At 37.1% G+C, this 22294-nt stretch overlaps 2 protein-coding genes across 20 annotated transcripts in view; one reads left to right on the top strand and one right to left on the bottom strand.

Annotated features, from left to right (window-relative positions):
• LRR (capping protein regulator and myosin 1 linker 1 leucine rich repeat protein) overlaps window positions 1-22294 on the bottom strand; it is a 241654-nt gene that overhangs the window by 158651 nt on the left and 60709 nt on the right. The gene's annotated exons all lie outside the window — the stretch shown is intronic.
• Window positions 651-21916, top strand: LOC141406009 (probable chitinase 10). The gene is made up of 9 exons (XM_073990978.1): window positions 651-714; window positions 779-958; window positions 3395-3668; window positions 3745-3962; window positions 4027-4692; window positions 15426-15611; window positions 20694-20967; window positions 21039-21253; window positions 21315-21916. The coding sequence occupies exons 1-9, from the start codon at window positions 651-653 to the stop codon at window positions 21914-21916; spliced, it is 2679 nt and encodes an 892-aa protein (XP_073847079.1).

Below are 22294 nucleotides of genomic sequence, written 5' to 3'. Positions count from 1 at the left end.
TACAAAAGTATGGTTCAAATTGGTTATGCCCTTCGAGATTTATCGTGCAATGTTAGCGAATTTTGTTGAACTTTTCTGCGTGAGGTACCCGAAGTAGTGGACCAAATCGGTTAAGGCATCCAACATACTTGGGGTCTAAAACCGTTATTTCGATGAAACACATTTTCCTCGTTAGCCTAAAGGCCGAATAAAGGAATCTTCTGGAAATGTTATTTCTTATCAATTGTTGGTGATACAAAAACATATCTCGCAAAACATAAACTGATATTTCTCCATAGCTTCGGCTTCCCTAAATACCTAATTGATAGAAACTAATCGAACATAATGCTATTTGTACATAAATACGTTTCAAAATGAAAATAATATTTGTAGTATATTAACAAATTTAATTAGAAAAAATATGTTCCGTGATAATGACGCAGATGAAAGTGGGAATTTTTACCAACAATACAATAGTTATTTGCTTAGTGAACATATAAAACAGTTCTATAAATATTTTTAACAATACAAAGCACTTTTGCAAATAATCATAAAAATAATAATTTTAGAAGTTATGTCAGGGTCTATGCTACTTATAAAAGCCCAACCAATGTCAAGGTATGGCATTAATTCTTCACAGCTATCTAGCCAAGGAAGGAGATTAAAAAATAATGTTAAACCTAAAATTAATTTCGTTGCTAGTTGTGGCTTCGTTGGGAGCCACAGTGGTAAATGGTGAGTAAAACAACTATTTTTTAATATTTTTATTTTTTAATTTGTATTTTTCTTTTAATATTAGCCAAGAAAATGGTCAATTGTTATTATGGCACCTGGGCTAACTATCGCTCAGGAGATGGCCATTTCGAAGCCGCAAATATTGATCCCATGCTGTGTACCCACATAAGTTACAGCTTCTTTGGAATTGATCCCATAAGTAGCAAATTTAAATCCTTGGATGACTGGCTTGATAATGGGCTGGGTAAGTAATGTACTTATGGAGCGTTTCGAAGTGAAGTTAACGTTCCAAAATGAAAAAATTCGTTTGAGTGCAAAATCACTCCATGCTGTAGACTGTAACGTCACTAATAGTACCAATGTACCAAAAGAAATAACATAAAATTACTTTTAAGGAAATAGAATCGAAGTAGTATGTTTGTCCGACGCTAATTACCCTCGGCCTGATAGTTTTGGAAACCACGTTGTTGAGGTTTGGAAGCTTCTAGGCCACATTTTACCCGTTTGTGGGGGTAGGTTTCATACACAGTGGATTTGATTACTTCATTGACAGATCCAAAGGAAACGACAGTTTAAACAGACAAAATCCACACTAGGGCTGGGTTTTTGGAACCTTCGACCTTTTATTTAGGTTTGAAAGTAATATTACAATATGCAATGTTCGGACCGAACTCCCTTTGAAAGGCATAGTGTTAAGGGGTCACTTTCAAAAAATCAAAACAAAAAATGACTTATTTTGAAGTGCAGGTAGTATAGAGTATGCCGTCGACCAGAGCAAAATTGTATTTTTGTCGGTGCCAACGATAGCTCGAAAACAAATTGGCAGATTTTTTATATCCTTTGCATTTATGCTAACGAGGGTAAATATACTTTCATACGAGCAAAATGTGCCTCATCGAAATTTCGACCCCAAGTATGTTTGGACGAAATCCGCTTCAGACAATTTGTCGTCGATTTTGCAATGTCCGTCCGTCTGGGTGGCTGGTGCGCACGATAACTCCCGAACGGATCAACCGATTCGAACTAAATTTTGCCCTTTGAAATATTTTGCTCACCGAAGATTTGTTATATCGGTCCACACCTTCCGGTACCTTCCCCAGAAATGTTCGGAAAATTTGTGCGCACGATAACTCTTGAAGGGAGTAACTGACCAGACTTAGATGAGGTTTTAATACGGACTCAATCGATCCACTCCTTCAGGTATCCCCGGCACAAAATTTCGGAGAAGTTCAGTTTAGGATCAGATCTCGAATCGCTTTGATTTTTGTTGTAACAAATTGTACTCGTTGCACCCCATACGACGGTATAAATTTCGTCAGGGGCAAGTCCCTATGACACCGTGTGTAGTGGTTGGAGCGCAAGATATCTCCCGAATGGATCTGTCGATTCGGTCCAAAATTTGGCCTTCGTAATATTTTGTCCAAATTTAGTTTAAGTTGAAAGGTAACCCATGTCGGTCCACTCCTTCAAAAAGTGTGCGCACGATAACTCTTGAAACGATTTACCTTTACACAACCTAACATATCTACCACATATAGATCAGGTTCGAATATGAACTATATTTGTCCACTCCTTCGGGTACCTCCCACAAAATTACGATGAGATCACTTTAAGATCTGCTCTCGAATCACTTTGATATTTGTTGAAGCAACTTGCATTCGCTGCTTAAATTACGACGCTAAAAGTTTTCTCAGGGACAAGTCCATACTTCTTGAGAAAACTTAAGTACTTATTCCGCAACACTTTTGAACTCTAATCCTAATCCACATTTTTGTCTTCACGTTAAATACAAATACATACGTTGAATACAAATACATTTGATCTGTCCGTAGATAAAATATTCAATTCACATAGGCTGAGGGTATATCACTGTCGGCAAAGCCGACTGACACTTTTTTACTTGTTTTAAATTTGTTTTGCCCAATTTTTTTTTCTTTAAAATCGAAATTTGGATATTGACAGTTCATTATTTTAATATATTTTTTAAAACTCTGTTTCGCTTGAAGACAAGATTAAAATCGCTTTTCCAAAAAAAGGGTTTCGCAGATAGCCATTTACCAAAAGACTATGAAATATTTTTCAACAACAAAAATTCCAAGAGTAGTATAAGATGTGCTCCTTCAGATGAAAGAAAGAACTTTTTAAAAAAATTGGTTTGAAAAAATTCATGAAAAAATATTTTTTTTGGTCTGCACAACTAGGGATAACCCTTTAGCTGCTGGACAGATACGACAGACGGCCATGACTAAATCGACTTTGAATTGTGCAGACAAAAAATGACACCATACATGATCAAACTGACCACATCCGTTGTCGATGGTGTATCAACAACTTCGTTTGTGGTCGAAGTGAGCGCGCCGTTATCAATTTGACAACGAGATATTGTCAACAGTTTTGAGAATTGGCAATGTACATTGGACAAAGGGAACACGTTTGTGGTCGAAAGCATGTGCTCATATTGACATCATAAGTGATCAGATTCAAAAAAATTAATACATTTGACCACGGCTGTTGTCATTGTTTTGAATTGAACAGCCTGTGTTCATGTTGACACCATACGGTGTTGATTTTGCATCGATTTTTCCCTCTTTGTAAGGGGTCTAAACCATTCTCATTGGAATACCCTTTTAACATAAAATTCCATTAATAACCATCATATTCGCATTTCTCTAATCAACAGGTATGATTAAGAAGACCATGGAACTGAAAAAATTAAATCCTGATCTTAAAGTTTTGGCCGTTGTTGGCGGTTGGAATGAAGGTTCAGACAAGTTTTCTGCCATGGCCAGGGATCCAAGTAGAAGACGGGCTTTTATTGATTCAGCTGTGGCTTTTATTAAGCAATATGGCTTTGATGGTCTTGATATCGATTGGGAATATCCGGCACAGCGTGAGGGTTCATCACCTCAGGATAAACAAAACTTTGTGACTTTATTGAAGGAATTGAAAGAAGCGTAAGTAAAAAAGCAAAACATTCTTTCATTCAAAGCCCCAACTTATTTATTTTTATATTTTCCAATATTTATACAGTTTAAGCCCCCTACATTTGGAACTGGGTATTGCTGTGGGAGCCTCAGCATCAACGGCTGCCATTTCTTATGATATTCCCAACATTTCCAAATATGTTGACTTTATTAACATTATGACCTATGATTTTCACAGTACCGCAACATTATCCTACAACTCACCTTTGAAGGGTCAAGGTGAAAACAATGTGGAATCTGCCGTTAAATATTGGTTGAATTCAGGTAATAGACGACAATCACAAAAACTCAACTGAAAATATTTTGAAACTCCTTCAATTCTTTGTAGGTGCTCCTGCATCAAAATTGATTATGGGTTTGGCATTTTATGGTCGCCACTTTGGTTACTCATCCCAACCGATGGCAGGTGCACCACAGCTGGGTGCCGGCACCCCTGGTCCCTACACCCAACAACCCGGCTTTATGGGCTACAATGAAATTTGCCAATTGTCCAAATCAGGTTATAACTTTAAATTCGATGATACCCATGGTGTTCCATATGCCTTCAATGGCAATCAATGGATTGGTTTTGATGATGCCAAAAGTATTGCAATGAAAGTTCAATTGGCCAACTCTTTAAATTTGGGTGGTGTTATGGTATGGTCATTGGAATCAGATGATTTCCTTGGTACATGTGGTGAGAAATATGCGCTCTTGAAGGCTATCAACAATGCCTTGGGAGGAGAGAGTAACGGTGAAACAAATACAAAACCCCAACAAACGATTCCAACGAAGAAACCTGAAGTTGTGGTAACTGCTCCTCCTAATACAAATAAACCAAGTGAAAATGTCTCATCGAGTGGATGTAGCAGTGATGGTACCTTTGTCAATGAATCGGATTGTGGCCGCTTCTATCAGTGTGCAAGCGGTATGCGTTTTGATTACGATTGTCCACCTGGTTTGAAATTTGATAGCCCTACATCGACATGTACTTGGCCCGATAGTGCTAATTGTGGTTATTGAATAGGATAATTTGGCGTCCATTTCTTGAAAAACAATTTTAAATAAAACAGGATACATACATTTATCTAGTTTTAGTTAAACTTCCTAGAAGGTGTATATAATAATGCCTAAAAGTATGCATCACACATATACATATCGTCACCATAAATGCCGGAAGACGTAACCCACAAAACCAAAACTTTACGGGAGAAGCAAAAAAACGTTATAAAATTAAAAACTGTTTTATGGAATATTAATCTTATGAAGGCGAGTATATGGGATATTATCGATCATATACGAAGGGGAATTAGTAGTGAAACCAAAACCGCTGAAGTGCTTAGTTTTGAGATCCTCCATTACAACAAAATCTGCAATATTATCCCATTTTCCGAAATGCCATTTCTTGAATAGCATCGTTGTTTTTGAACGCAGAAGCTTGAAATTTTGCCAGATCATGTATTTTAGCTTTCTGTATCAGATTTCGTCAAAAAACAAATTTCGATTTTCATGTCGGTTACGTCTTCGGGCATTTATGGTGACGATATATTTGTTTCTCATATTACTGAGCCTCAATTCTTGTTCTATGAAAATGTTAGGCCCATACCTATATACGGACGTATACCCAGGGCGCGTGTGGTGAAAAAAGTAGAACACATGTACTCTTATGAGAACTACCGAAATACGTCGAGCGTATACTTTTTGTAAGTTGAAAAAGTTTAACTTTGACAGAACGATGTTGTTTGAATGTGTGTGTGTGTTTTGTTTTGTTTTTTAACAACAAAAGCCCAACAAAACATGAAATACAAATCATTGCAAAGGAAAATTATATGTTTTACGAATGAAAACATTTAAGTAAGTTTCGGTCGCGGATTTTGTGTTTTAAATGTGATTTGGGACTCAACGTATTTGGGTAATACGTACGCTCAGAGAGCGTTGTTTTGGTAGGTTGGTGAAATATTTGTGTCCCGTCGTTATTTAGGTTTAGCAGTTAAATGGAAAATATTATACAGAAAATTTTTTTTCATTTCAAATTTTCAATTGAAAAATTTAAAGAATATTATATCTGTTCCAGAACCTGCAAATTTCTACTACGGTAACAATTTTTCCTTTATGATATCGAAAAAATAGTAAAAATTAGTAGATTCTTGCAGTTCTGAAGCGGACCAATTAATTGTAATTGCAGCATTTCATTGAAATTCGAACTTTTATTGTAATAATCCTAATAGCTATATGACTTTTTATTATAATAATCCGAAGCGTTTCATTTACAAGTTGAACTATGGACAAATTCGAATTACAAATTCTTATTTTGAAGTAATTAACTAATACCAAAAGGTTCGAAACACGCAATTACATTTTTGAAATGCCATGGAAGAAGCCAGACATTACGTTTAATTTTATTCCCTATTATTTAAAAATCTAATATACTCACAGTGGTCGGCATTTAATTTTAAAATTTTAATCAAATATAATTCTTACCTGGAATTAGAAAGAAAAAATTAAATTAGTGATTTGTTATTAGTGATATTGATGTTAACATTTTTTTAACAGATTTTTTATTGAAACTATAAGCTTTTACCTGAAAACAAGATGGAGGTTATAATTCACTGTGTCATTCCGTTTGGAACACATCGAAATATTCGTCGGATCAGTAAAAGATTCTAAGTCGACATAACGCTGTCCGTCCATCGGTCCCTCTGTTGAAATTAAGACACAGCTCGCAATATTTAAGATATAACTTTGTAATTTGGTACAGAAGTTTCTATTACTCCTAGAATGTTTGGTATTAAAAATGGTATATATCCATCCATGTTTTAATATGATCCCCATGGAACGGTACCCCCGATTTTCGTTGTTATGAAAATTTGGTATTTAGTCTTTGTTGGGGCTACCAAACTGCAGAAAAAAATACGCAAGAGAATTAACGTTGAGAAACTTGATGAGCCATCAATAAAAACAGAAATAAAAGCCCTCATAGGGCAAGAATTTAGTAAAATTGAAGGAATGGACAGTGAAAGCATATGGAAGTCGGTAAAGCAATCGCTAAAATCAGTAGCAGATAATAATTTAGGAAGCAATACAAGAAAACGGAAGAATGAATGGATGACTGCAGAAATACTGGGCCTAATGGAAGAACGTCGAAAATATAAGAATTCCAACTACGAATTATATCATGAATTAAATAAAGAAGTACAATCTGCAATCAGAGCAGCGAAAAATGACAATCTTAACAAACAATGCCAGGAGATCGATCAGTAAAAGATTCTAAGTCGACATAACGCTGTCCGTCCATCGGTCCCTCTGTTGAAATTAAGATACAGCTTGCAATATTTAAGATAGAACTTTGTAATTTGGTACAGAAGTTTCTATTACTCCTAGAATGTTTGGTATTCAAAATGGTATATATCCATCCATGTTTTAATATGATCCCCATGGAACGGTACCCCCGATTTTCGTTGTTATGAAAATTTGGTATTTAGTCTTTGTTGGGGCTACCAAACTTTCCCGCAAAAATTTGTCACTGCAGGTCCACATTTTTGTATATATCTCACAGAAAGATTCCGACAGAATTTTGGTAATTTTAAATTTTTGGAGAGTATAAAAAGTTAGTCCGGGCCATCTTAACGCCGTTTTTATAACCAACACCACTATGTGGGGAGGGTACGGGGGCTTCTCGATAACTTTCTGGCCTAACAATCAAAACGCGAATATTTACCATCGAAAATAGTTTTATTGTTTTCTTAAGTAGTCTCAAGCTTGATTTATATACATGCGCTCAAACCAATTGTTCAAGCACTTTTTCCACTAGGATTTAGACACCTCCAAAACATCGTTTTTGAACGCTTTAACAGCATCTTCTGGCGACGAAAATCGTTGAACACGCTTTTTTTTTTTTTATGTGCGAGAATCAAATTATGTCATTGGCAGGGCTGCCAAGACAGGGCTTTACAGTAGAATCCTCGTTTTGTCCGATCAAAAAGGCGATAGTTTGAATCGATGTATGAGAGCTCGCATTGTCCTGGTGCACAATGATTTGCCTTCTCTTGATCGTTTTTAGAATTTCTCAGGAGTCTTCAAGCAAACGAATTGTAGTGTACCACTCAGAATTAACCGCCCTACGTTTCTCAAGCCGTATAGTATCCACATGGTCAGTTTAGCCGAAGAAACAGACGACCATTTTGTTCGAAGTGATTCTTCCAGGAGCAACTTCCGTTGGATTTGGCTCGCCTTCGAAGACCCCGACGGTCGATTGCTGTATTGTTCCCGACTCATAAGATTCGTATCTTTCCACAAATCGACAAGAAGGTTTTTTGAGTATTTATCTATCAAATTGTGCTGAATCTAATGAGAAAGACCCATTTTAGCGGCCAGGTGTTCATGCAATATCGAATGTTAGCTGGTGGAAGAAAAGCCCAAGGATGCCTTATCTCATGGTATATAAGATGGCGATGTTGCGTTATCCGTTCACGCACGGTTTATATTTCTTCTGGCACAACGTCCGTTGTTTTTGAACGACCCTCACGACCTTCGTTTTTGAGCGAGCATCGCACAATGGTTCAGAAACAAAAACCCCATTTTATGTCGTCACCCCATTTTTTGTCGTCAGTAATCATATTCAAACTAAGGAAATCAAAACCTTAGATCATAATATGGGAAGGTATGGGCGTGGCGTGCTCCTAGAGACCACAATTTGTTTCCAATTTTGGAAATATTTAATTTTTCACATTTCTGGAGAAAGAAATAGCTATTTCTCGGAAACGGTAACATGTATTGTTTTCATTCTTTTTTTAGTAAGTAGTATTCTTAACGTTTTTATAAATGACCTAGCGTTTGCACGAAATTCCATCTTTAGTGTACTAGAACTTTTAGGGAACACTAGGGGATGATAGATACCATAGATAGACTTCACAGCAGCATAAAATATGGTAGCTAGCAGCAACAGATTTTAACATCTCGATATTCGCCAGATCAGAAAACAAGAAACCAAATTGTGATAGATGAATGGCATTCATCGTATGCGTTTGGATGTACGATCGTTCCGATGTGCAAACATCGACTGGGATAACTACCTAAACGTAGCAAATAAAGTTTGAACACAACAGATAGCCACTGCATATTCCACTCAACTAGCCCAACACAGTGGCAAAGTATTACCCACTCCATGCAAACAGCCGCAAAATCCATTCTTGAATACCAGAGGCCTTCATACCTTGACCAGGAGTGCAGTGCTGCTACCGATGAGAAGAATGCGGCATATAAGGCTACTCTACCTACAATCAGTAGCAACTCGTAGCACACGAAAGAGATATCGGAGAGAAGAAAAACGTCTTTCCAGCAGGAAAAAGAGAGAAATGTAAAAGCGGGAGTGTGAAAAAATGCAGATGTACAGGAGCCACAATGAAGTCTGAAAATTCTACCAAAGACTAAAACATCATTAGTTTGTTTGGTTTTGGTACAGGCACATCCAGATAGTGTGCTTCGGTTATGGAAGACAATTTTTCCACACTGTTGGTATCCAACACTAGCGAAGATCAAGATACCACAGATCCACTCCCAGAAGATGGTATTGAGTGTATACCCCGCCCAGCCAAGATGAGGTACATACAGCTGTAAACATTTTGAGGAATAATAATTCTGCAGGAGCCGATGTCTTACCTGGCTGTTTAAGACTGTGTGCGTCAATTACAAGGTCATAAGTCTGCTCCCTATTGCACATAAGATAGTATCTGGGATATTGTGTGAACGACTAAAGCCAATGGTCATTGAAATAACTGGACCATATCAGTGCGGCTTTAGACCGGGTAAATCCATCATTGACCAGATATTTACCTTTAGACAAATCTTGGAAAAGACCCAAGAAATTCAGATCAACACCTCCCATCTTTTTGTCGATAATAAAGCAGCCTTCGACAGCCCTATAGGTTCAAAGCACCGACGTAGCCAGGGGGGGGCCGGGTTGCCCGGCCCCCCCCCCCCCCCCCCCCCCCCCCCGAAATGATTTTCGTTCCCACAGGATATTAGCTTATGTTACACATTTTTTTTAATTTTTGAGTAAAATTTTAAAATGTTTTAGATTTTTAAAGAAATATGTAAAGTATTTGGGTCAACTACATTGGTTTACATATTGAAAGTATGAAATAATGAAGAAGTTAGGTTTTTTGAGCAATTTTCTGCATAGTTGTTGGTAAGTTTTAAGGTGTTGTTTAAGCGTTTAATAGTAATTTTAGGCTGACTCTAAGTGTTGTTGAGTTCAGAACAAGATGTTTACTGGCTTGTAAACAGTATCTAGAAAAAAACATTCTTGTGGTCCTTACTCTTAATTATGTTTAAAATTTGCAAAAAAAAGAACTATACCAACCATTTTTTATGATAAAACTTCTGTTCCACCGCAGTCTCGTTCGTTGAGATTATTAGAAACTGGTCTCTTGTTACAAATTAGTAAATGTCTATTGTACAAAAAAGGATTTTTCTGTCGTACTTTTATGTTTTGTTCTACCTTTCGAATGTTAATATAACCAAGATTAATGAGCTCGGCGCTATATCTCTGAAACCAATGCGAATCTTCTTCTGACCTCTGAAGCAAATTTTTAGATAAGGACAAGAATAAAATATTTGGAGATATAATGAACTCGAAAAACTGCATTTATTGCCTCAAATTTCAAAATATATGCAAAAATTCCACGATTTTTATACATTTCGCACCGTATCTCCACAACCGTTAATTTTTTCTGAATATTTTCTTTTAGAAAAATATTCCCTGGAATATAATACACAACTCTTCAGAACATGTCATTGTTGTAAAATACCTCTATGCTGTTGTTTTCAGTACATTTTCAACGACGATTTAATAAAAATATCAATAATGTAGTGAAATCCGAAATGCGAGAATAAACTGTTGGTGTGAACTGTGTTTGAAATACGTGTTGTAAAAGATATGATGCAAAATACTGCTGAAACAACATTAAGTAAGCATTTTAGAGTTTCAGAATGTTCTAAAGAGTTGTTGACAACTTTATTTGAAAGATTTTTGCAAAAGGTTACTTGGTTCAACTCCCAACAGTTTAGCCCATACTGACCAGAATTTCAGCAGTTATGTAAAATTTTCTATATTTTATAGATTTTGATGCCTTAGATGGAGTTTTTCTTATGTGGGTTTTTCAGAAGATAAGTTCTACTAGTACAGGGCAATATTGCTAAAGACAGCAAGGCCAAATTCCAATTCGTTTCTGAGATAAAGGCCTGATAAATGCAAAAACTGTTTTTGGGAATTATGGATGCACATTTGTAGAAATGTTTCTTTCTCCTGCTTCGACAAAGGACTTTGTGACGACAAACGAAATCAAAAAAAGAAAAACTGATCGGAAACAGATTCTCTTCTTCGTCAAAATCTCAACAAGAATCAGTCGGCTTTGCGGCCAGGAATATACCCTGAGTCTGTGTGAACTGAAATTTTCATCTATGGACAGATCGAATAGGGGCCACACTACCAAAATCCTTTACCCAAAGCTATGTATTAGGAGATTTTCAGAATTGTGTAACCATTTTCGAACGTATGAACTCGGCGACAAAATGTGGATTATATCATTGATCACAAGTGTTGCGGAGAAGTTACCTGAAGAAATGGACCGGACCGACATAGTTAATTTTGGAAGTAGATTTTATTTTGGAAGTCATTCCTTTTAAAAGATTTTGCTCCCACCAGTCATTCCAGTTCGTCACAGAATATTTTTCAGTTTTTTTCAGGAAATATGGGCTTACCCACGAAAAACACAATACCGTTCTAAACACAAGGAATACCTTCAGTAAACATTTCTAAGGACCCTCGAACAGACCTTAAACAGCATTTAACAACTATTTTGATGGTTTTTGAAGGATGTATCGCAGTATAAGGTTCGAAAGTTGTCGTGCGCACCAGTCACTACACATGACGGCCGTATGTTTTCTTTACAGCTTTTGGGCCATTATCTCTGAAAGTATGGACTTGCCCCTGAAAAACTTGTACTGTAGTAATAGTGGCCCCGAGAACACTTGTTGCAAGTGTTATTTATTAATTTATTTACATCATATTACTTATAACTAAATTATTAGCAAAAAGGAAGCGAAGCCATGACTACTTAGTGCTTCAGCTTACACTTATCCACTTATTTATTGTCGAGAGAGGTCTTACACTGCACATCTCAGAACATTTTTGAAATACTCTGTGGAAGGTTCCCGAAAGAATGGATTGATATGGTCCATCTTCGAAGTTGATCAAAATTTGGACAAAATAAAACGAAGGCCAAATTTTGGACCGATCTGTTCGAGAATCATCGTGTCCTCCACCAAGACGGACGAACATAGCTAAGTCGACTTCAAGTTTTCTGAAACAGATTTCTTCCAAACACACTTTGGCCCTAAAACCATTATTTCGATGAGGTTTATTTTGACTAAAGGCTGAGAGTATAAAAAATGTAGATTGGGAAACATTTTGTTCATGGATTTTTGCTAAAAGAATGTATACATGTATTGATCTTGGATTGGACGCCAGAATTTCATTTTAAAAGAATTCAAGACTGGTTGCCAGAGTTTTCCTAGTTCCTGGTCAATTTATGAGAAGATCCACGATCGGAAACCAGAATTTCTATAAAAGAAGTCCGACGATTGGACGCCAAAATAGTCTATTTACATGCACGATTGGGCAATAGAATTCGTCATTTATATACCCGCGATTAGGTGCTAGAATTTCATGATTGATAGACTCACTATTGCTCAGAATATTTTTTATCAAGAAAACCACTATCGGCCTTCAGAAATTCTTTGTGATAAGATCTACGATTGGACACCAAAATATCTTTAGAGAAATAACGATAGTTGGTTTCTTTATGACAATAAAAACGATTGGACACCTGAACTTCCGAAATTGAAAAATTGACCATATTCTGGAGTGGAAAATTTAAGCCTGAAGCAAGGGGAAATTGGCCAAGAAATCTTACGCCATTTTCATTAAAAAATAGTAATGAAAATTATTTCATCAGTAAAATAAGCCTAAAATAAAGTTTAAATCATTGCTAAATAATAAATTTTCGCTAACATTAACTTTAAAAATTTTGGTCAGGTGGGCCCCCCCCGAAATGAAATCCTGGCTACGTCCCTGGTTCAAAGGTATTCCAAGCCATGTCTGATTTTGGTATCCCCACAAAGCTGATTCGGCTTTGTAAGACGACATTAACTGATACTCGGTCCTTAGTTAAAATAGGAAAGAACCTCTCTCAGACAAAGATACGGCCTGTCGTGTAATCTCTCCAACATCCTGTTAGAAAAGGTTATCCGAAATGCGAAGGTCAAAATAAGTGGAATAATAGATAAAAACAGCCATATGTTAGTTGCCTATGCCGACGACATTGACATCATGGGTCGATCGGTAAAGGAAGTAACTGATACCTTTGAAAAAGTCGAAAGAAAATCTGCTAAAGTCGGTCAGGCAGTGAACTGGCAAACAATCGATGGCACTATCGATAGTATCAATTATTTTTTAAAAATACAATATCGACAGATAGTTTTGTCTATCGATACTATCGAATTAAAGCCCCCCCCCCCCCCCGAACCTAAAATCTACTGAAATAAATAGAAATTACACGGCTTTTTGATTTTGTGGATGTTAGAATGTAAGTCCGTAGTCACACGTACACATTTTTGGGAAAAGTAAGTGTATTTTTGTGTTAAATAAAAGCAAATGTTTTTTCTCCTTTATATTTCTGTGAAGTACTTGTGCAAAATGTCAAAAAAACATAGACATTTGCGCCATTTTTATTTAAAAAATAATAATAATGACAAATTAACGATAATATCGATAGCTATAGATTTTTTGAAATTAAAATCGAAAATATCTAATGTTGCGAATATCGATAGTTTGCCAGCTCTAGTGAACGGCGATAAAACCAAGTAGATGGTATCGAAGCGTAATTCTTCCACAGATCTCGCACCAACTGTTAACCTTGGTACATACAATTTTGAGGTAGTAAAAGGCTTCATCTACCTCGACAACGCCATAAACACAACAAAAAACATCAGTTTGAATAAAAACCAAAAAAATAGTGTTGACCAACAGATAATACTTTGGGCTAAGTAAGCATTTTAAGGGGTTATGAACACTTGCGAATTTTTTTGGGTCGATCGGACAAAAATTGAAACAGATATGAGTGTTGGAGGAAAATCCTTTAAAAACGGATTTGTTCAATACCCGACACACCCTTCGAACCATAAGAAGAACGTACCATATCGTTAACCTAAAAATAGAATCGGAAAGCACTCTTTGATATGAAGGAAGTCTTTGGTGGGATGGTCGTGTGAAACAGATATTTTATATAAGTTCAGCAAATTATTCAGGAAGAATTGGTTTGTGATAGCATACATATATATGTTTTCTATTGCTATCTTCCCTTAATATTGTTCGAAAGGGATAAAGAGTAGGTAGGATTTTTGACGGATTTGTGGCCGATAAAAAAAAAATTTTCGTTAACATTGAAATCTTGACTTTAACAATTCACAATTTTTTTTTAATTTGATATTTTAATACCTTTCCGCTTAAGGACAAGATTATTAGGTTCTTAATGATCCTACAAAAATATATGATGATCGGTTCATTCGTTTTCGAGGTACATACAGTAGGCACCGCGAACTGCTTTAGTTAAAACAGGATTTCGTAGGTGGGCATTTCCCAGAAAACTATGCAAGATTTTTCGACGGAAACCATTCCGAAGATAGTTCAATGTGTGACCTTTCAGATGAAAAAAAACTTCTAAAAAAGGTTGGTAGATTTCTTACTTCACGAAAAATGATTTTTTTGGTTGTCAATAAGTGACCATAACCCCTTAATATCGGGTAAAGAAACAGAGCTAATATCAAACTATTAGATCTAATAGATAATTTATTTCTCTTCGATTTTCGAGCCATATTACGTGCGAGCTATCTACGTTCTCCAATATTCACTTCCTTTCATGGAGTAACCGCTTCCTAATATGCGAAAATCGTGTTTGTAGTTTTCAATTTCTAATCAAATCAAAATAATGCATTTTAAAATCTAAATTTGTTGTCAGTTGGGTTTTCATAGTGATCTGGCATTGGGCCATGGAACCACCGGAGGAAATATCAATCTTTATGCAAACTTTGTATCAAATTATTTTTAAATAAGAAACTTTTTGAAACTTCGTTTTTTATCAATTGTTAGTGATACACAAAATATATTTTGCAATAACATAAGCTGATATTTGATTGAAACCAATCGAACAATAATGCAACTTATACATAATCATGTTTCAAATTGAAAATAATATTAGAACATATTATGTTTGTCAATTTCATTAGAAAAAATAGGTTTTGTGTTGATGACGCTAAAGAAAGTGGGGAAATACCCAACGATATAATAGTTATTTGCTTAGATGAACTAAAGTTTATATATAAAAGAGTTCTATAAATATTTTTAACAATACAAAGCACTTTTGTAAATAATCATAAAAATATTAATTTTAGAAGTTATGTCGGAGGCTATGCTACTTATAAAAGCTCACCTAATGTCAAGATATGACATTAATACTTCACAGCTGTTTAGAAAAGAAAGGAGATTAGAAAATAACAATGTTAAACGTAAAATTGATTTCGCTGCTAATTGTGGCCTTGCTGGGAGCCACTGTGGTAAATGGTGTGTAAAACAACTATTTTTACTTTTTTATTTTTCTTAATTTTTAATTATTTTCCTTTCAAATTTAGCCAAGAAAATGGTCAATTGTTATTATGGCACCTCGGCCAACTATCGCCCAGGAGATGGCAAATTTGTAGCCTCAAATATTGATCCCATGTTGTGTACCCACATAAGTTATAGCTTCTTTGGAATTGATCCCATAAGTGGTCAATTTAAATCCTTGGATAAATGGCTCGACATGGGTAATGGGTTGGGTAAGTAATGTTCTAATAGAGAAATTTAAAGTAAAGTTTAAGATGCAAGATGATAAGAGGTAATGGTAAAATATTTAGCCTTCTGTCGTTCGAGTGCATAGTCCTAATGGACCAAGAAAATTGCATAAATTACATTTAAAGCAAGTAAAATTGGATCCGTAGAATTGGAGTCAGTTAATCAGTCTATGGGTCATTATTTTATGTTTTCTTTTACTATTGGATGGATTTGAAAATGCAAAACAAACCAATTTGTCGGCATTAAAACCATAATTTTCACATTACAAGTTAATGCCAAGAATGACCTCCTTGACATTTAATGACCACTTTTAACTTTAAGTTAACCGGGTCGCTATAAATCTGTTCGGAAAATCCAAACTATAACAAAAGAAGACTTATATGTAATAGTGGGGATAGGTTATGACTGTAAAAAAACTATAACAGAAGTGGCGGACCTAAAATATCCCCCTAATTTAAAAGGGAAAGTGAAGCTTCCAACGTTAAATTTTAGTCGTTTAGGAATCATGAACAGTGAGTCTAATTACTCCATTGACAGATGCAATCGGCAGTTTACGAACGATCCCTCATATATTGGAAGAACATCAATTGGGTGGTTTTTTGGTACTTTGGGCCATTTGTAAGGGGAATAAAATTATAGCGTTTGAATAGAAAGACCAAAAAGACTGCCTTCAGTAAAAAACATGGACAAAACACACTTTTGTGCGGGAGATTTCGTGACCCATATTTTGGGAATATTAGCTTTCCATAGGAAACAAGTAAGAACGGCGTTATGTTCGGCCGGGCCGAACTTGTTATACCCTCCACCACAAGTTGTATTGAAGTAAAATGGAATAATTAGTTTTCTGAAGAGGACTTAATACTAAATTTCAGAAATTTCGGTAAAACAATGTGAGGCACCGTTCTATGGGGGCTACTTCAAAACGTCGATTTATACTGACAAATTTCTGGCGGAAAGTTTTTAGACTCAAGGAAGACTAAATACCAAATTTCCTATATTTCGGAAATTAACATAAAAAATACCGAAAATCAAGAAGTACGCTTCTATGGGGATATAGGAAGACGTGATAATACTCTTCTGGAATATTTTATACCTCTTGGAAGACTAAATAATGAATTTCAGCCATTTCGGTGGGATATTGACGTCACAATCTTCAGTATTACGAAAACCGGGGATACCGTTCTAAGGAGGCTATATCGAAACGTGGACCTATACCGATGAATTTTAGTCAGAAATGGGCCAATATGAAAGCTTGGACCCGTACGGACAAATTTCTGGCGAACAATTTTATATCACACTGAAGACTAAATACCAAATTTCTTCCATTTTGTTGGAATATTGAAGCCACAACCTTCAAAATACGGAAAATCGGGAGGTACCTTTCCATGGGAGCTATATGAAGTCTAAATACAAAAATTTCAGTAATTTCGGTAGAATATTGAGGCCACAACGTTCAAAATACCGAAAATCGGGAGGTACCGTTCTATGGGGGCTATATGAAGGCATGGACCGATACCGACAAAGTTCTGGGTGAAAGTTTTATACCACCAACGTAGACTAAGTACCAAATTTCAGCCATTTCGATGTGATAATGAAGCTAAAACCTTAAAAATACCGAAAATCGGGAGGTACCGTTCTATGGGGGCTATATGAAGGCGTGGGCCGATACCGACAAAATTCTGGGAGAAAGTTTTATATCCCATTTTGGTAGGATAATGAAGATAAAACCTTAAAAATACCGAAAATCGAGAGGTACCGTTCTATGGGGGCTATATCAAAACGTGGACCGATATATTCCATTTTCAATACCAATCATCCTGCAAGTAATAAAAACTAAAAAAAAACAAATATTGACTCTCTAACTTTAAAATTGCGAGCTGTATCTTGATTTCAACAGATAGACAGACGGATGGGCATGGTTAAATCGACATAGAATTATGCTGATCAATAATATATATACTTTATAGGGTCTCCGACGAATATTTCGATGTGTTACAAACGGAATGACAAATTTAATTATACCCTCCATACAGTGGAGGGTATAAAAATATACTCTTGTAGTCATGACATATCATCACGATCTGAGAATTTCAACACAATCTGAGAAGTAGTCTTATACAGAATTGACGCACAAACCTGTTGCTGTAGCAACGCAAATCTGTTCATAAGTGTATCGTTTTTAGTGATATGGTTTTCGCTCTTCTGAAGATTCAAAAAGTCTGAGACTGTCCATAAAAAATCGGAAGACAGGTGAGTGTGTTTAGCTGACCAGTTCAACAAATACATTGTATCGTGAGGTTCCAGTCTACATGCAGGGCATGTGTTGGGTACCGTTGCTGTCAATTCAGGCCCAATATGAATGGAGGCCGTCTGAATCTCAATTGAAGTAAAACCACTCAAGTTTGCCTACTATGGAGGGTGGTAGTCTATGAATGCTATCCAAGTCTGCTTCTAAATGAGTTTATTTAGAGGCCCCCGTTTGTACCTTTTGCCTCCACTCGATCGCACCCAAGCAAAGTAATGCATCGACAACATTTTATAGTCCCTATGCACGGTTAGAATTTTATTCGCCTTCTCACGAAGATGGTGACATGAGGAGGCATTCTGGCAGGTTTGAATATTCTTCCCCTGAGTAGTGCTAACATTTGCACACCACACTTGTGCCAAATAGCTTACCACAGACCGATCGGGTGCTTTGTCGCACCTCAAGTGTTGCCGGCCAGAGACTCGAGGACCTTGTTCCTATTTCTGGATCTTGCTGCAAACTGCAGTGGCTTTCGGGAATCATTTAATGATGCTAGACCCAAAATCGATCAATATATTTAGGGGGAGCATCATTTCAGCCTAGTCAGGTGGTGAACAGTGTAGCAGGTGATTTAGCAGGCGGATATTTTCATATTCCTCATATGGAAAAACAGCACTAAGTCAGCTATGTTGACATTAACCTATCACAAATGTATGTATATCTTCAATAGTTCCAGAGCCATAATGGCTAGTTTTCTGCTTCAGTCCTCAACGGATATATCTGGATATGACTTGTAATACTGTTGTGGTGCTGTGAATTTTCCGGAATCAACGCTGGTGTTGGGCAACTGAGAAACTGCTTCTCATCCTTGGATACTGGCGACAAAAGGGAGATCGGACTTTACTTGGACTTGTCAAGTACTCAACTTCGGGTTCTTCCAATTGCTTAAGCATTACCAGTGAGATTCTGTGGGCCCAACGTTTTAGATGATTTCGCGTTGCGGATGACATCTGCTCATCGTAAATTGTGTGCCTCGACTGAGAGGGCACTTATATGGTATAGCACGCTCCTCTTGGCCCTATTGCTCTCGAGGTGCTCTATAAGTTGCCGGTTATAATATCGCCCACACCTCATCGGATGTCTCGCCGTTGAAAGTCACAGCCGTTCTATGGGCCTTTCTTTCGACTTGTTCCTCTTATTTTCGCATACAGTCCTGTTGACTTCAAGAGTATGTTCCCTAACTCTTGGGTCTTCAAGACCCTGCAGGGAAATTTGGTATGATTTCAGTTATTTGACGATCAGGTCTTTAGTGCGGGCCTGCAACTGCAATGATGTCCCGGAAAATCCTTTCAGCTACTCGAGGATCTGAAGCGGTGATTGGTAATTTCTGCAAACGGAGACAATGATAGAGAGATGGCCTGAACCAAGAGAAATTATGGGTTGTCAAGACACATTATTTATCGGACCAAGTGCCACAATGATGATGGCTGGAGAGCTGAGGCAATTTCCTCTTATCGTCGTAAGAGCGTCTTCGTTCACCGTGAAAATTTTCAAGCTGCCAATTTGATCGGCAATCGCCTAACTCTTGGGTCTTCAAGATTCTCATCCTTCTCCTCTGCAGGGAAATTTGGTATGATTTCAGTTATTGGACGAGCAGGTCTTTAGTGCGGGCCTGCAACTGCAATGATGTCACGGAAAATTCTTTCAGCTACTCGAGAATCTGAAGCGGTGATTGGTAAATTCTGCAAACGGAGACAATGATAGAGAGATGGCCTGAACCAAGAGAAATTATGGGTTGTCAAGACACATTATTTATCGGACCATGTGCGACAATGATGATGGCTGGAGAGCTGATGCAATTTCCTCTTATCGTCGTAAGAGCGTCTTCGTTCACCGTGAAAATTTTTAAGCGCCTAAAGCGGAATGACAAAGCTCATGATGAGCACCAGACGGCTATTATCCTCCAAAAGCGAACTATTATCAGGCATATAACAAAGGGCGCAATTATTCGTCGGCGGTTTATACACATTAAGCGCCTTCTCCTCGGCAGTTCCACACTTTACTTCTACACAAATTCATACATGTATCGGTCACTACAGTCAAGCTCAAGGAAGATAGGTCTGTACTGTACAGACAGAAAGGCAAGTCCTCCTCCTCCGCTTATATGCGATCCTTTCGCTACAGGATACCGCGTGCTTTGTTTCCTAGATCGCTGCGACCATGATGTTTCTCCGACCCATAAAGCCTAAAATTTCGCTGACTTTGTGCGGAGGCCATTGCAATTTAGTAGTATGAACGATGTATTCTCGGGGCCCTGAACAACAACATGTGATGTAAGATGCTGTGTTTGTTGTTGTTGGGGAGACTGCGGGGGTATCTCGTATTTTGACGACGAAAAGTTGTAGAGACGCTGGGAGATGTTCTGGATTAGCAAGCAGCATGATAACTCCTGTCGCAATAGTCCTGGAGGCGGTAGCTTTCCTACACCGATATTGACATATGGTAAACGGTACAGATCCATGTGGGGAAGGTAACCGAAGAAATGGTCCGATAAAGTCCTTCTCCGAACTTCATCTAAATTAAAAAATATATTACAATGCTCGGATCAAATCGGTTGCTCTTTTTGAGAGTTATCGTGGTAACCAGTCGGACGGACAGACACTGTAGTCAGGCGGGTATGGCTAGATCGACTTTGAATTGTCTGGCACCGGTCTGATCTTTACATATAAAGGGTCTAGATCTGATTTAAATGGAATACTCGTAGTCTTTTAATATAGAATATCATGAAAGACCTTTATATTCGCATTTCTCTCATCAATAGGTATGATTAAAAAGACCATGGAACTGAAAACACTTAATCCTGATCTTAAAGTTTTGGCCGTTGTTGGCGGTTGGAATGAAGGTTCCGGTAAATTTTCTGCCATGGCTGCGGATCCAAATAAAAGACGGACTTTTATTGATTCAGCTGTGGCTTTTATTAAGCAACATGGCTTTGATGGCCTTGATATCGATAGGGAATATCCGGTGCAACGCGAGGGTTCATCACCTGAGGATAAACAAAACTTTGTGACTTTTTTGAAGGAATTGAAAGAAGCGTAAGTAAAAATCAACACATGTTTCCCTTCTAAGCCCCGAAATACTTATATATTTGTCATTCTTTATGCAGTTTAAGCCCCCTAAATTTGGAACTGGGTATTGCTGTGGGAGCCTCAACCACGGCTGCCATATCTTATGATATTCCCAACATTTCAAAATATGTTGACTTTATTAACATTATTACCTATGACTTCCATGATAGCGCAACATTATCCTACAATTCCCCTTTGAAGGGTCAAGGTGAAAACAATGTTGAATCTGCTGTTAAATATTGGTTGAATGCAGGTAATAGAGACTCAACAAAACTCAGCTAAAAATATTTTAAAATTACTTTAATTCAACTTAGGCGCTCCTGCTTCTAAATTGATTATGGGCTTGGCATTTTATGGTCGCCACTTTGGTTACTCATCCCAACCGATGGCAGGTGAAGCACAGCTGGGTGCCGGTTCTCCTGGCCCATATAGTAAACAACCTGGCTTTATGGGCTACAATGAAATTTGCCAATTGTCCAAATCAGGTTATAACTTTAAATTTGATGATGCCCATGGTGTTCCATATGCCTATAACGACAATCAATGGATTGGTTTTGATGATGCCAAAAGTATTGCAATGAAAGTTCAATTGGCCAACTCTTTAAATTTGGGTGGTGTTATGGTAAGGTCTTTGGAATCAGATGATTTCCGTGGTACATGTGGTGAGGAATATGTACTCTTGAAGGCTATCAACAATACATTAGACGACGAGCATCACGATAAAACAAATAAACCAAGTCAGAATGTTTCCGGTGAATGTAACAGTGATGGCATCTTTGCCAATGAATCGGATTGTAGCCGTTTCTATCAGTGTGCGGGTGGTATCCGTTTTGAACACGATTGCCCACCTGGTTTGAAATTTGATATCCCTACATCAAAATGTACTTGGGCGTATAATGCTAATTGTGGCAATTGAGCAAACTAAAAATAAAATCGAAAAACGAGGCAAAAAATGAAAATGTATTTCAAAAGAGGATATATTTAAGAAAAGAATTTTTTGATTTCCGTGCAATCTAAAATAAAATCCCAATTGTTTGATTGTCTTCACACGTAAGAAATTTGAAATATACCCTTAAAAAAATTGTGGATTGTCAAAGTCAAAATTCGATTCTAATTTTAACGAAGAAGAAGCTGTCATTTAAAAAAAATCGAAAAAAATATTATAGTATAGAGTATGCCGCAAAATATTTCAACTCGATCGGAGCAAAATTGCCTGAGATATGAGCATTGGATGGGAACAATTTATTGTGATTTCGTGGAAACTTTAAACGCGTGTTTCTCGAAATGGCATTTT

Source organism: Musca autumnalis, unplaced genomic scaffold (genome assembly GCF_047663935.1).
Source record: "Musca autumnalis isolate F117 unplaced genomic scaffold, ASM4766393v1 scaffold_5, whole genome shotgun sequence".
NCBI lineage: Eukaryota > Metazoa > Arthropoda > Insecta > Diptera > Muscidae > Musca > Musca autumnalis.
Note: the sequence above shows the minus strand (reverse complement) of the source record. Positions and strands in the feature narration are given on the sequence as shown.

What these genes read in the sequence shown, in the direction of transcription:
- LOC141406009 (XM_073990978.1), top strand. Translation starts at nt 651, where the DNA reads ATGTTAAACCTAAAATTAATTTCGTTGCTAGTTGTGGCTTCGTTGGGA. An exon ending in GGGAGCCACAGTGGTAAATG is followed by an intron (nt 715 to 778) that starts GTGAGTAAAACA and finishes TTTTAATATTAG; the next exon opens with CCAAGAAAATGGTCAATTGT. An exon ending in TAAATATTGGTTGAATGCAG is followed by an intron (nt 21,254 to 21,314) that starts GTAATAGAGACT and finishes AATTCAACTTAG; the next exon opens with GCGCTCCTGCTTCTAAATTG.